The following is a 13,329-nucleotide window of genomic DNA, read 5'->3' on the forward strand; positions in this document are numbered from 1 at the left end:
TTCAAAGGGCACTTGTTTTAAATAAATAGAAGATCATTCTTTCCTTGAGCAAATAATAGTTCGTGGACAAAAGATGGACAGAGCGCGCGCTTATTTCCGAATTAAACATTATTGCGCGCGAGGGATTTCAAAGATTTAGGAAGAAAAATATGAACGATTCTGAATTCTAAGAGCGAATTGACTGCTCTAACGTAGCATGAAACTAAAGGTCAGTGCGACTGTATCTTAATAGAGTGTTTCCAATTGAAGTGGCCTTTTTCCAGAGTCCGGTAAATACACACACGCTTTATGATGTGCCCTTGAACTTCACACTATTTATGGGGCGTTTCACTGACACAAAACGCTAGATTTACTATCTCAAACGACTCACCGACTTGTGTGCTTTATTCCACAGGGGTTACCGTGATGTTCATTAGCACGAAATTAAAAATCAAACTTTCTTAGGAAGAGTCTTATAACTTCTTGATACACTTTTCTTCACGCGCATTTTCCACCCACCATATGAAATGTTCAAGATGCCTGTTTGTCTGTTTCTGCGCTTATATAAAATGAAAGAATATGCTGATTTTAAGGGACAAAACGGTTCGTGGGAGAGGTTTCTGCTTTGATGATTGACCATTTAGCGGCAGTTAGTAGTTTTTCTACCACAAATATTCAAATGGGACCCATAGAAATCCTAACGCACCGTGCAGTCTTCCGTTCTGATGTGGAACTCTTTGAAGTGGTGCAGGACTTGCGCTGGTCAATTCTGAGTCTATAGTCTGGGACAGGGGGCACTTTGAAAGTGTGATTGTGCGTTTTAATGAAGGAAATAAGACGGGGCACTTTGTTTCATATTCTCCATACTACTTTCTTCTTATTGTCAGGCAGCTTTTATGTCTTATATTCCCATGAATGATTCATGTATTGATGGCTTTGTGCTATTCTACTTTTCACTATTAGTTAAGTGACGGTTCCCTTTTGAACGGAAATTGAATGGCTAGGGAATATTTGTATATTGTATAGAAAGTATGTATTGTAGAACATTGCTGTTTCGTTTGGTTAGTTTGACTGCCCCAAGTTTTACAGGAAATTAAATATTGTTACACATTGAATGTTTAGTTTGTCGATTTTTAAAAGAGATGCGCACAATGATCAATGAATGAATCAAGGCCTTTTTTTATTGAAAAGACCATATTTACACGTCCTGCCTTTTATTCAAGTTTTCCATATATCTATACACAAACATCACATTTCTTCACGACCTTCTTACGTTTTTTTCCATCAACACCATCATGCACCTCAACAGAAAGAGTTACTACACGGTTCATGCGAAATATTCTTCACATTATACAGCCTATTCAAGTAAGACCTTTTTACAGAACACGATAAAAAGCATCACTTCTTTTCACCAGAATTATATTATTCTTTGGTGTATCTGTACTTCCAGACCAACATTAATACCAGCAAATAAATTACAATGTACAAAACTCGTTGAGACGCTACGAAAACATTCACAAGCATCAATACCAAATACTATTTACAAATCAGTCAGGGACAGCCTGTCATTGATACATTATTTAGGGTCTCAGTGGACATATTTAGTACTCCTTAATCAGAGTTACATTGATTTTGCATAAAATATAGGTTTAAATATTTTAAATATCACAAAAAACCGTCCTGACCACAGATCTTGTATAAACTTTAACAAAGACTCCACCCATTCATTTTTTTTTTGACACTGACAAAATACAAAAACTCAAAATTATTGTCACTGCAATTTTTGCCCCTCAGACATTTAATGTGTAGAATGATTCTCTATAAAAGATTTATGTGCAACAAAGGGGTGTAGCATTACTAAAACAACCTAAAACCTAATTTGTAAATCATTTCAGCTCATATTTATTTTATGTCAAGTCAGGTAAAATCTTTTTTTTTTTTTTTTAAATCGATGTTTCCTTCATGTCTGATATTTCATGTTGCAAATTACAGATGCTTATAAATGCGATTATTATATGAAACATAAATTGCATCAATGCTCTGAGCATGTTTTAGGCCTAAGGGCAAACTGGGAGGCAAAATCTTTCACCCATTGACATCCATAGGTGTTCCACTTCTTCGAATTGCAACACTTGAATTTTGAATTATTATTTTTGTTAATGTGGACCATTCACAATGAATATATTCCTTGCTGTTCACATCAGAGCATTGCCCTTGGATCTGTGTGTCTGAAAGAGTCCTCGTCGTCGGATTCCGACGTTGGCACATCGCTGGAGGGGGTGTGTAGATTGTTTGGTCCAGCACTCCCTTGGCACACGTACCATTCGTTTAGGTTGGTCACCTGAGGGGAAAGGTTCGACGAACGGTTCCTGTGGGGATCCAGGTTTGGTGAGAGGGCATCACCGATAGTCGTAGACGAGGGATGGTAAGTGGAGCCCGTGTTGGCGGAAGGGGGCGGAGGAGACTTGCAGTGAACCTTCATGTGTTTGCGTAGAGAGCTCGGGTGTGTGTACGACTTGTCACAGCCCCTCACTTTACAGAAGTAAGGCTTATCGCTCGTGTGGACGTGAGAGTGCTTCTTCCTGTCACTGCTGTTGGCGAATTTCCTGTCACAGCCATCAAACTCGCATTTGAACGGCTTCTCACCTGGCAAAGGAGAAAAACAAGGCATTTAGATATGGAAATCACGCATACATCTTTTAAATGTTATTGTTTACAAGAAAATAAGAACTAATAAATGTTCCATATACTGTCACATACTCTTTCAGTAAACAGAGTTTGAAAAATCACAACATTACCACTGTAACCCCACAGTACTTATTTTCTGCTGTTACATATGGAATGTTCAGACGCACCACATGACTTATGCAACCACTCTGTAAATGCCCTTATTTTCTCTGACTGAAGCTTGGCAAATCTTCTCAAGAAATATTTTTTTATTATTGTTTTTACTGGATATGACAACTAATAAAACATTTCGGCACACCACATGTATCAGATTGTGTGGAGTAAAATAACTGGCCCGACTTTACAAGATATCCAAATCATAGCTATAATGTCACAAATAAATCACACGTTGTATTGATTCTTTGTATTGAATTGAAGTCCTTATTACAAAAATACAACAGGTGACTTTTTACAAACATTCATTGCTGATTCAAGAAACCATATTGTTACAACCATTATAAATATAGGCTACTCTAGGTGGGTTTGACACGCTAGCCTACAATGTTCAGGGCACAATTTACGTCAGCACGTGTTGAGAGCATAACATGATACAGTAGATATAATTAAAGACCCTAAACTATACCTGCAACTTCTTAACAACTGGTAATAACAAGTTGTCACTGTATAATGTTCACGTGAGAGTATATTTGCACTGAATAGAGGAAGAGCTTTATATTTATTAAAATATTCTCTATAGCCTATTTGTAGCAACAGATAAGCTATACACAGCACACACGTGTAGCATTTTCTTAGAATACAGGTATGAGAGGAACACCAGAAGCAGAGGCCTTCCTCGCTCTGCAAAGATGCCAACATAGTTTGGTTAATCAAAATGTGTAAATGCCATATGGCTGGCACATTCTCCATATTTACATTAATACGGATCTATTCACACACTGTTTGTAATTCCCTGTGGCTTTAAAAGAGACACAAATGTGCCGAAAACTTCGTGTTACTATTTTCCCTTCAGCCCAATAAAACAATTTGTATATTTGCTTATTAGTATTTACACACATAGCATTTAAATGCAACTGCAGCCATATATCTTCACCTTGGAGTTTTTGCACTCCTTAATAATAATAGCATACGTAATACACTGGTCTGCTCATAACAGCGTGTCTGTAGAGTACTTTTTTCCCATATGTAGCCTACTAGTAGCAATATGCACGTTGATCTCACAGCATTTTCAAAGTGCATGACGCAAAACAACACCAAGGGATACTTTTGCTTGGCGAATACGCACTGTAAACAAACAGCCCATTTAACCTCTCGGTTCTGTGCGATGGGGGATATTTCTGCATGAGGTGGGTGGACAAAATGTTACTTTGTTCCCAACGTTGAGCATAAAAAGAAAATTCGATTATCTGCCAAGTAGCGCAAACACGTTCAATACGCGACACCTATGAACACGACTAAAGTTGCTTTCAAGGAATTTGTTAACTTTTCACTAACCTGTGTGCGTCCTCTTGTGAATCTTGAGATTTTCTGAGCGCGCGAATACTTTGCCACAACCGGGAAATGGGCACGGGAACGGCTTCTCGCCTGTGTGCACGCGAATGTGATTGATCAGTTTGTACTTGGCTTTAAACGCCTTTCCCTCGCGCGGACACTCTTCCCAGAAGCAGACGTGACTACTCTGCTCCGGTCCCCCGACGTGCTCCACCGTGACATGGTTGACGAGCTCGTGCATGGTGCTGTAAGTTTTCGAGCAGGGTTTCTTGGACGTCTGTTCCTGGTCAATCCACTTGCAGATGAGCTCTTGCTTGATGGGCTGCCGCATGTACCGCAAAAACGCCCCCGTGGCTCCGTGAGGAGCCGTGGCGAGGTTCACATTTAAGTTCATGGAGTTGTAGCTGTGAAGTGAAGAAGATCCATAGTGCTCGGGCCTGTGGCCGAAGTGCTCTGGCCTGCCGTAGATGTCCCCCGGTAGACCCAGACGCATCTGCCCATTGAGGGCATGGTGGTGGTGATGGTGGTGGTGGGCACCTGGGGCCGCTTGCTCGTGCAGTCCAGAGAAAAGTGGATGGGCACCACCTTCCGCGTGCCCATAAGCACCTGTTGGGGAAATGAACATGCCATGGTGATGAGGGGAGGAGGCGGAACTATGCTGGTCGCCAAGTGCATGCATAGCAGAGGCTGAGAGCTCTCTCCTGAGGATGAAGTCCCTGTTGGTGGTGTAGCCTGTGTGGGGGTGAGCCACGGGGAAACCAACTGTGGTCTGAGAAGACGTGAAGGATGCCGCGGTCTGGGCTTCGGGATGGCTTTGAACAGGCTGAGAGGGACTAAGTTTGAGAGCATTGGTCTGTGCCATGTGCTCGGGTCCAAATGGAGTGAGAGCCACTCCGGGGTCGTTGCCCATCTCCCCAGGGTGGAGGTGGGCATGGTGGGAGTGCGGGTGATGCCCCCCTATCCCCGGGAAGCCTGTCATATTCTGATGAGGAAGGGCTTGAGTCGATGCCAAATCCGCTAATCTTATCGCCGAATTCCTCTTGCTTAAAGGGGGCTCCATCACTACGCTGTCATGTCCACGCTCACCGCTATTGTTTTCGCCAACTACGGGCCTTCTGAAACCATTAAAATATATGTATATGGCCGTCTATAGAACTTCTTTTGTCCTGCCTCTAACTCTGCTTGCTCCTTTTCCCACTCTGTCCTCAAGCGATTGGCAGAACATACAACAGTTGGAGGACACAGTGGGGAATAGAGTTTAGAAATGGCACTGCGGGTATTGGACAGATTTCGGTGACTGGCAGTTAAGAGAACGAAGCGATTGGCTGTCTTTCAGCGCAGAGGCTCAGCGGGGTTCCGCCCCCTCACTCTCTTCATCACTGTTCACTCCAGAAAGTTGTGCTCACAAACTTACAGGCAAATCTGTTTACCGAGACACACACACACACACACACACACGTGGAAGGATGTTGTTTTTTTCTTTGCACAAAACAGTGACACTACACACGTTGGAGCATATTGTGCAAAAACACCACACACACCGTTTAAGATATATTTATATATATATAAATATATATATATATATATATTTAAAACGATGGCGAGCATTAAACAAAAACAAAAAACAAATGACGTTTTATTACGTTGACAGATGTAGACTACAGATTAAAGATCAATTGGGGAAAATGGAAACAAACAAACAAAACATTTGGATATAAACACATACATGCTTTACCAAACTTGTTTTTTTTAAGTGTTTCAATGTATAGCCTAGGTAAAACTAAATGGTTAGATACATAAAGCAATATACTTTTTTTTTTTTTTTTGAATCAAAAAGGCTTTACGCCTTAACAGAAATTGCAAGAAACTACGTTCTTGAAATTCTTAACCTGCTTTGTCCAGATGAGTTTATAGTAATGCCATTTTATATAATCAACATTAGCAATTTTAAAAATAAAAAAATACATTAAAATGCAATCAGTGTATTTTAGTTGGTTATCTGTGGTTAAAAAACGCATTTGTGAACACTAGATCTGCGGTCCACTGGGCGCTGTTAGAGACTGATAAATTTCGATGTAGAAAGTACAGAAGAAAAAAAGCGCCCCTTGACATACTATATATATATATATATATATATATATATATATATATATATATATATATATATATATATTACAAAATATAATCTCTCCAAAAAAGTGTTCTGTGACATGATTCTATAAACAAACGTTTTCCTTTAAATTTAAAGTTATTTTCTCAGTGTTTAAAAAAAACACAAAAAAAAAACGTATTACTATTCACACAATTTCATCTCATGTTTGTTTGTGTGTGCTGTATGTGTGTGTCACAATGCACGTCCACACCCTTTTAAAGTCCATGTTGAACTCAGCAGGAAGTGTATGCCATTGATTTAATATGACTTAATTCAAAGACATCTTTTAAAATGCTTCAGGGCAGTTGTTACCATATTCCTTTTTTCCTTTTTTTTAAACTAATTACCAAAGTACAGCAAAAGGTTAAACTGGAATAACAGGCCCAACTGTCTTAACAATAGAAAATAACAATTCTACTTACAAATTGTTAGGTCACATGTCTTTCTAACAATACTAAAAAATAATTTCCACATCCTGAATAAATATGAAATATATCAATATTTTAGTCAGATATGTGTAAAACTGCACACTCAAATTCATCAAACGTTGAAAAAAATGTATTTATGAGATTTTATTATTTTAGTAACAGAACATTTCCTGCATAATCATGCCTGTCAGCTTTGTCAAGGGTCTTAATTTAGGGTGAATGGAATCACGGTGTTAATATGTCGGTTAATATAACAGAAGCATTACAATCTATGCATTCTAATTGAGATTTACGACATCCCAACATTTACCTCTGAATTGTGTTGGACGAACAGACCGTAATCAAGAGTGTCTTGAAAAAAAAAAAAATCGTATTAATTGCAGAGTACAGTTCCAATAAAAGTTAATAATAATGACGCCAATTCACAAATAATACATATGTTTTAAAAAAGCTTGTGGGTGAATCTGAATTTTCGTTGGCTGTTGTTTATGAAACGACGTAACGGAGAGAGAAGGGCAGCACTTGTCTTACAACCTCTGAACAGAGAGGGTTTCTTAATAAGTTCAAAGGGTAGCTTAAGTGTTCTCCACGGGTCGAAGGTCAAACACCCTTGAAATACCCAAGGTCACTAAAAGTAACCAACAACGCATCACCATACTGATAATGTCAAAGTAAAAAATATGCCAACTGTCGCTTTGTCTAAGAGCATGACACATTAATGTAAAGCAATATGTCATGTAAACAGAGTTATGATCCTCAGGGAGCCTATGGCAATTTAAAGGTTAGTTGGGATTTTCTGCTTTCACATAAGAGGAAAAAATCAGGATCGGCAAATATTTGTATATTAATAACAAATAATGTAATATAATAACGTATATTTTTAATAATAAAAATAAGTCGTTTCCACAGTACTCGCTCTCTCTCTCTCTCTCTCTCTGTGTGTGTGTGTGTGTGTGTGTGTGTGTGTGGTATTAGCCTTTTCGAACTTTTTCCCTTCCTTGCTGTATGAGAAAAGAAGAACAAAAACTGCGGCTATGTGTTCCAGGCCGACTGCACTCAGTCTAATTTCTCTTTCTTCTTCTCCCTGCCCATTGAAAAGGGGAAAGGTTTTTGTGGTTTTCTGGAGAAATAAAGAACTTCTTAGAGAGGTCGGCAGACGTGACTTTGAACTTGGATCAGATCCTGTGTTTCCTGTGGAGAGGGTAGAAATAGTCTTGGAAGAATGGTACATAACGTTAAAACAGCATGGCTTTGAGCTGAGGCACACAGAATTCCCAAAGTTTTATACATCCTCCGCCCTATTATTTACAGCTTAAAGCGTTCGGAGGAGAGGAAAGACAAGACAAAGTGTGTTGTGCGTTGTGCGTTGGAACGGACTTGGGACTTAGGTTCAATGAAATTGTAAGTAAACCTCCTTTAAATGAATGCTAACATTTAAATAAACGCTGGGGTGTTACATGTAGGACTTTTTCTTAGATCAGAAATGGTCCATGGAGTGTCTTATCTACATTGGCCTGGCATCCATAACCCCATCCACATGTGCTTGGATAACTTCAGTTGGACGGTTTCGTTATTGTCCGGGAGTGTACAGGGTAGTCTACATTGGCTAGCATATAAAAAAAAAAAGCTGGCATATACGCATGTTCTGTGGCCACAAAATACCACTGAACTTGATTTTAAATCATGCAGATTCCCTGATTTATTCAATCGGAAAGACTAGGCTCTCGGTCCATGACGTCACTATTTTTTATTAAGGGTAAATCGTATTGTGCTTATTTGACACGAGATTGTAACCATATCTCGCTAAAATACATTAATTGCCATTTTGATCTTGGATGTGCTAACATTCTCAGAATACTCGGTGTGCGCACATTTAGGTTTATAGGCTATGAGTTTATGGTGGTAGGAAAAAAGATAGTAGTAGATAGTAATACCTAGCCTATGTCTCAAATGTCTCAAATTTATACTGTTGTTGTATTTGCTGTGTTTTTAAACCGTATATAGAGTTTATGTTTCTGTTATAAAGGGAATCAAATTTGAACATTGTTATTCAGAGTAGATAACAGAGTTTTGGTGCCAGCAACGAATAAGTGCGTTTTTTAACCCAATACATGAATCCAAGTATTTCTGTGTATAGATGTTGATGGCAATGACGATAATGTAGCCTACTATATATTGCCGAAACGTCTCCTGCCTAGTTTTCCCATGACATTGATTTTTAGTAGGCCCACTCCATATCTAAATAGGCGAATGTTATATTTATTTAGCCTGACACGTTTGTTTGTTTCAATCAACACTCGTGGAGACATGGTCACGTCCTGATACAAACTGGATGCAAACTAGTGTTTCATATCAACAAAATGTGGTGTCATACTCACGTGCAGATTGAGTCAAGGCACCTCGAGCGAGGTTTGTGAGTTTGTATTTCATTCACGCTAACCTTAATGTTATTTAATGTTGTTTGTTGGATCATTACAGTATGCGAACGTAACTAACTGGATTTTGCTATAACCTAAATGTCTCGGACATTTTAAATCATTAAAGAAGTATGCAAACTATACTGATGTTTCACAAGGATTTACATGTCCACCAAATAATTATGGGTTACACTTATGAGCCAGCGTGGCAATTCATTTTAGAATTATTAAACGATCTTATTAAACGCGAGTATTTTTGCTTTCCCTCTACCTATACACCGAAAAGGCTCTCCGAAAAGTAGGCGGTAATTATCGGTGGAAGATGGCGATCAGCGATTAGTTGCCAAAAGAGTGTGCTGGATTGGAGGGGCACCTAGGATTGATGAGGAGCGGCAACCAATGAGAGCGCGTAAAATGAATGACCGGGCTCCAGTTAAAGGGGGCGTAAGAGGAGGTAGTGCCAGTCCACTGAGAAAGAGGGACCCTCCGAGATAAACATAGACAAGCGAAAGAAATAAACATTCCAATTCGAGATGCTTCAAGAACAAGGAAGACTTAGTAAGATAATGACTCGTATTTTCGTGTATTCTGAAAATAACGACATCGACTCAGTTTGAAAGGAAAAGCGCAAAGGAATCTTCTCGTTTCGTTGCATTGGGGATTTTGAGTAACAAGTTATCCACAAGAAAAATATAGCCTAACTTAATACGCAAAGCTTCTTTTTTTTTCAATGAGCGGATCGAACTTCATCGCCTCATGTCGTGTTATCAAATCTGGAAGTTAATATTCCCGTAGCGCATTCGATTTTATTTTGTTATATGTTTTGTTGAAGCGCCGTGCAAAGACTGCTTGAAAGAGAATTGGTTTTACTCAACGAAAGCATGTTACTGGACGCTGGGCATCAGTTCCCTGGTTTGGGAGTGGGCACCTTTGCCAGGCATCATCACTCCTCCAGTGAGATGCAGGACAGAGACTTGAGTTTAGCGCAGAACAGCTTCGTCGACTCGGCGCACATGGGCGCCTTCAAACTGAACCACGATCTCTCGCCCGGACAGAGTTCTGCATTCACGAGCCAAGCGCCCGGTTACCCAGCAGCGGCTCTGGGCGCGCACGCTGCTCATGTCACATCATACGCGAGCTCGCCGTTTAACTCCACGCGGGACTTTCTCTTTCGCAGCCGTGGATTCGGGGAATCATCACCGGCGGGAGGCCAGCACGCACTCTTCGGCCCCACTGCCGGCTCGCTCCATCACTCTCACACAGACAGCCAAGGCCATATTCTGTTCCCTGGCATCCACGAGCAGCATGGATCCCACGGCTCCCCAAACGTGCTCAACGGGCAGATGCGACTCGGACTACCGGGGGAGGTTTTCGGGCGATCAGACCAGTACCACCAGGTCTCCAGCCCGAGGACCGACCCTTACTCAGCCGCCCAGCTGCACAACCAGTACGGCTCAATGAATATGAACATGGGGATGAATATGGCAGCGCATCACCATCACCCCGGTGCCTTCTTTCGCTACATGAGGCAGCAGTGCATTAAACAAGAGCTCATCTGTAAGTGGATCGATCCGGAGCAGCTCAGTAATCCTAAGAAGAGTTGCAATAAAACTTTCAGCACCATGCACGAGCTGGTCACCCACGTCTCGGTCGAGCACGTTGGAGGACCCGAACAGAGCAATCACATCTGCTTTTGGGAAGAGTGTCCCCGGGAAAGCAAGCCCTTTAAAGCTAAATATAAACTGGTCAATCACATTCGCGTGCATACGGGAGAAAAACCTTTCCCCTGCCCGTTCCCTGGATGTGGCAAAGTCTTCGCAAGATCAGAAAACCTGAAGATTCACAAGAGAACACACACAGGTAATTATGATATTTATTTCAGCTTGTGCTTGTCACATTAACATCTGTAGGCTAGGTCTTGCATATGTTTTGGAGCTAAAAAAGTATATTTTATCAACCCTCAAAATAGTCTCGCAAATAGTGGTTCTTACAAACATAAGCTGATTATGCCAGGATGGTGTATTTTTAGACTTTGAGAGCGCAAGCAGATTTAGATCTTTAAAAGAAAACGGATGTTTGTGAGCAGATATCCAATTCGTTTAAGTAAACGCGGCTGAAAGCGATAATACGTGAACCCGTACGGAGTAGGCTCAATGCGATGTTTTGCAACAATGTGCTGAATTATGTAAGAGACTGTCGAGGGTTTGTGGTTCATAAACTTTAAACGGGTCAAAGGCGACTTGAGGGCTCGTCGCGTGCGCAGAGCAGCCGTAAATCTCTCCAACCGGTTTAATGTTTGCGTGGACCAATGCTAGAGCACTCGGGTGACTACGTCAGGATTTTGAAATTTACTCTAGTTTATTTTGTATGGTTTTTGGCCACATAACGGAGTAATACACTTATATTTAAATAATACACTATATTATTTAATAATACACTTTATATTTTTACAATAATACACGTTATATTTCAAAACAACGATTACAAAGTGTATATACGTAGCGCAGAGCTACACATATTCATATGCATGTAGGCCTACATATATAAGAATTATAAAATGAATGCAGACCATTTCCGACACAAAAAGGACGACCTAAAAATAAGAATAGGCTATATTTCCTATAGGAATGGGCGATATGTGGGCCTATTGTTATTCTTTCCATTGCATTGACAGTCTATGTGTTAGACAGGCCATTACCAGGGTTGCACATTTGAGCAATTTCCTCTTTAGAATACACTGAGGTATTGAGCCTTCTATTTGTCAAGGTGTTAATTGCATTTTGATTATTTCTAAGCAAATGGCTAAGTTTTGTGTGGGGCTGACAAAAGCTGAACGTTGAAATTTCTGACCGATTCCCCCTTCTTTTAATTTTATTTTGTTTGGACAGATAGCTGAAAAAAGGAAATTCTTGCAAATGTAATTATCAGCAGAATTAGAATTGATATATCTATTTTTCTTGTTACTTTTACACTGCTCATATTTGAAAGGCTAGATGAGGCAGTGTGACCCCCTGTGTCGTTGTAAGGCGTGAAGCTCTGTATTACAACTACGTGCATGATAACCCCTTGAGTGATTTCATTTCAATTCATTTAAAATGCTACACAGTCTGTACATTTTTTTATATATATAAAATAAATACATTTATATGTTCTCTTGAAGCTATACCTGAATTGCAGATTTATTATATGTTGTAACAGGGCTATTTTGTGGTGTGTTAAAAAAACTGAATTAAACCTTAATCACTAATCGTGTGAATGTTTATATCGTTTTTTCTTCTCAGGGGAGAAACCATTTCAGTGTGAGTATGAGGGATGTGATCGGCGCTTCGCGAACAGCAGTGACCGAAAGAAGCACATGCACGTTCACACGTCAGACAAACCGTATCTGTGCAAAATGTGTGACAAGTCCTACACTCACCCCAGTTCTCTTCGAAAGCATATGAAGGTAATTCTTCTAGAACACAGAATAAGAAATATACATGTATTTGTCACTAAGCTGTTTAAAGGCCAACTTCGTGTATTAATAACAATGATACATTTAATTAAAAACACTAACAGATCATTAGCTAATGCAACTTCAAATTGTTAGAAATGGCATGAAATTTTTATGCATATATTGTCATATTCGAAGGAACTATTTATTTGTCCAGAATGTATAGCCTACTCAAGAACAAGTTTTACCAATACACGCTATTCGTGATTCATTCCGAGAATCATTAATTATTTATTTTTTGTGCGTGTCTGTTTAGGTTCACGAGGCATCCCCACCTGCATCTGACTCGTCGCCAGCGGCAAGTTCTGGTTATGAGTCCTCAACACCCCCTGGTCTGGTGTCCCCCTCCACTGAGACCCAAAGCAACAACAATCTGTCGCCTTCATCAGCGGTCCACAGTTCCAACAACCACAGCAGTTTATCGTCCAATTTCAGTGAATGGTATGTTTAAGACTGTGCCATCCCAGGAGGAACCATTTCAGAAAACCAGGAGATCCATATACAGCTTGTACAAAACGAACGCTCCTATATTATGCGCTTGTCCAGCAGGATTTTACATTCCCACATCGACAGAAGAAACGTGCGCAAAAAGCACTAAACATAATCTTTTTTTCTTTTTTCTTTTTTTTTGTACATACTACGCGCTCTCTTTCCCAATGGTTGTAATAGATTTTGTCGGTTTTT

General features: G+C 40.0%; 2 protein-coding genes and 1 long non-coding RNA gene across 6 annotated transcripts in view; 2 read left to right on the forward strand and 1 right to left on the reverse strand.

Moving 5' to 3' along the window:
- Positions 1 to 1,134: 1,134 nt before the first annotated feature.
- zic5 (zic family member 5 (odd-paired homolog, Drosophila)) lies at positions 1,135 to 5,369 on the reverse strand. Its single transcript, XM_084121626.1, has 2 exons — positions 4,159 to 5,369; positions 1,135 to 2,625 (listed from the first exon to the last, which is right to left on the reverse strand). Exons 1-2 carry the CDS (start codon positions 5,213 to 5,215, stop codon positions 2,180 to 2,182), a joined length of 1,503 nt encoding a protein of 500 aa, XP_083977752.1. The 5' UTR covers positions 5,216 to 5,369; the 3' UTR covers positions 1,135 to 2,179.
- A 2,386-nt stretch (positions 5,370 to 7,755) lies between these two features.
- LOC311088340 overlaps positions 7,756 to 13,329 on the forward strand; it is a 48,550-nt gene continuing 42,976 nt past the window's right edge. For 2 of the 4 annotated variants that reach the window (XR_014607489.1, XR_014607490.1), the window contains exon 1: positions 7,759 to 8,136. This is a non-coding gene — a long non-coding RNA (uncharacterized lncRNA). Of the gene's footprint in view, positions 8,137 to 13,329 lie in introns of all 4 variants that reach the window. The other 2 variants (XR_014607488.1, XR_014607491.1) reach the window with 2 other exon arrangements.
- zic2a (zic family member 2 (odd-paired homolog, Drosophila), a) overlaps positions 8,769 to 13,329 on the forward strand; it is a 5,142-nt gene continuing 581 nt past the window's right edge. Inside the window, exons 1-3 of the mRNA XM_084122320.1 lie at positions 8,769 to 11,012; positions 12,434 to 12,597; positions 12,902 to 13,329. The exon at positions 12,902 to 13,329 is cut by the window's right edge and continues 581 nt beyond it. Of these exons, the coding sequence (XP_083978446.1) occupies positions 10,034 to 11,012; positions 12,434 to 12,597; positions 12,902 to 13,096 (1,338 nt within the window). The 5' untranslated portion in view covers positions 8,769 to 10,033 and the 3' untranslated portion in view covers positions 13,097 to 13,329. The remainder of the gene's footprint in view (positions 11,013 to 12,433; positions 12,598 to 12,901) is intronic.

This window comes from Abramis brama (genome assembly GCF_963993115.1).
Source record: "Abramis brama genome assembly, chromosome: 8".
Lineage (NCBI taxonomy): Eukaryota > Metazoa > Chordata > Actinopteri > Cypriniformes > Leuciscidae > Abramis > Abramis brama.

Coding starts and splice junctions, on each gene's coding strand:
- zic5 (XM_084121626.1), bottom strand. CDS start 5,215: ATGGAGCCCCCTTTAAGCAAGAGGAATTCGGCGATAAGATTAGCGGAT. Junction 2,626..4,158: donor TCACAAGAGGACGCACACAG/GTTAGTGAAAAG, acceptor CTCCTTTGCCAG/GTGAGAAGCCGTTCAAATGC.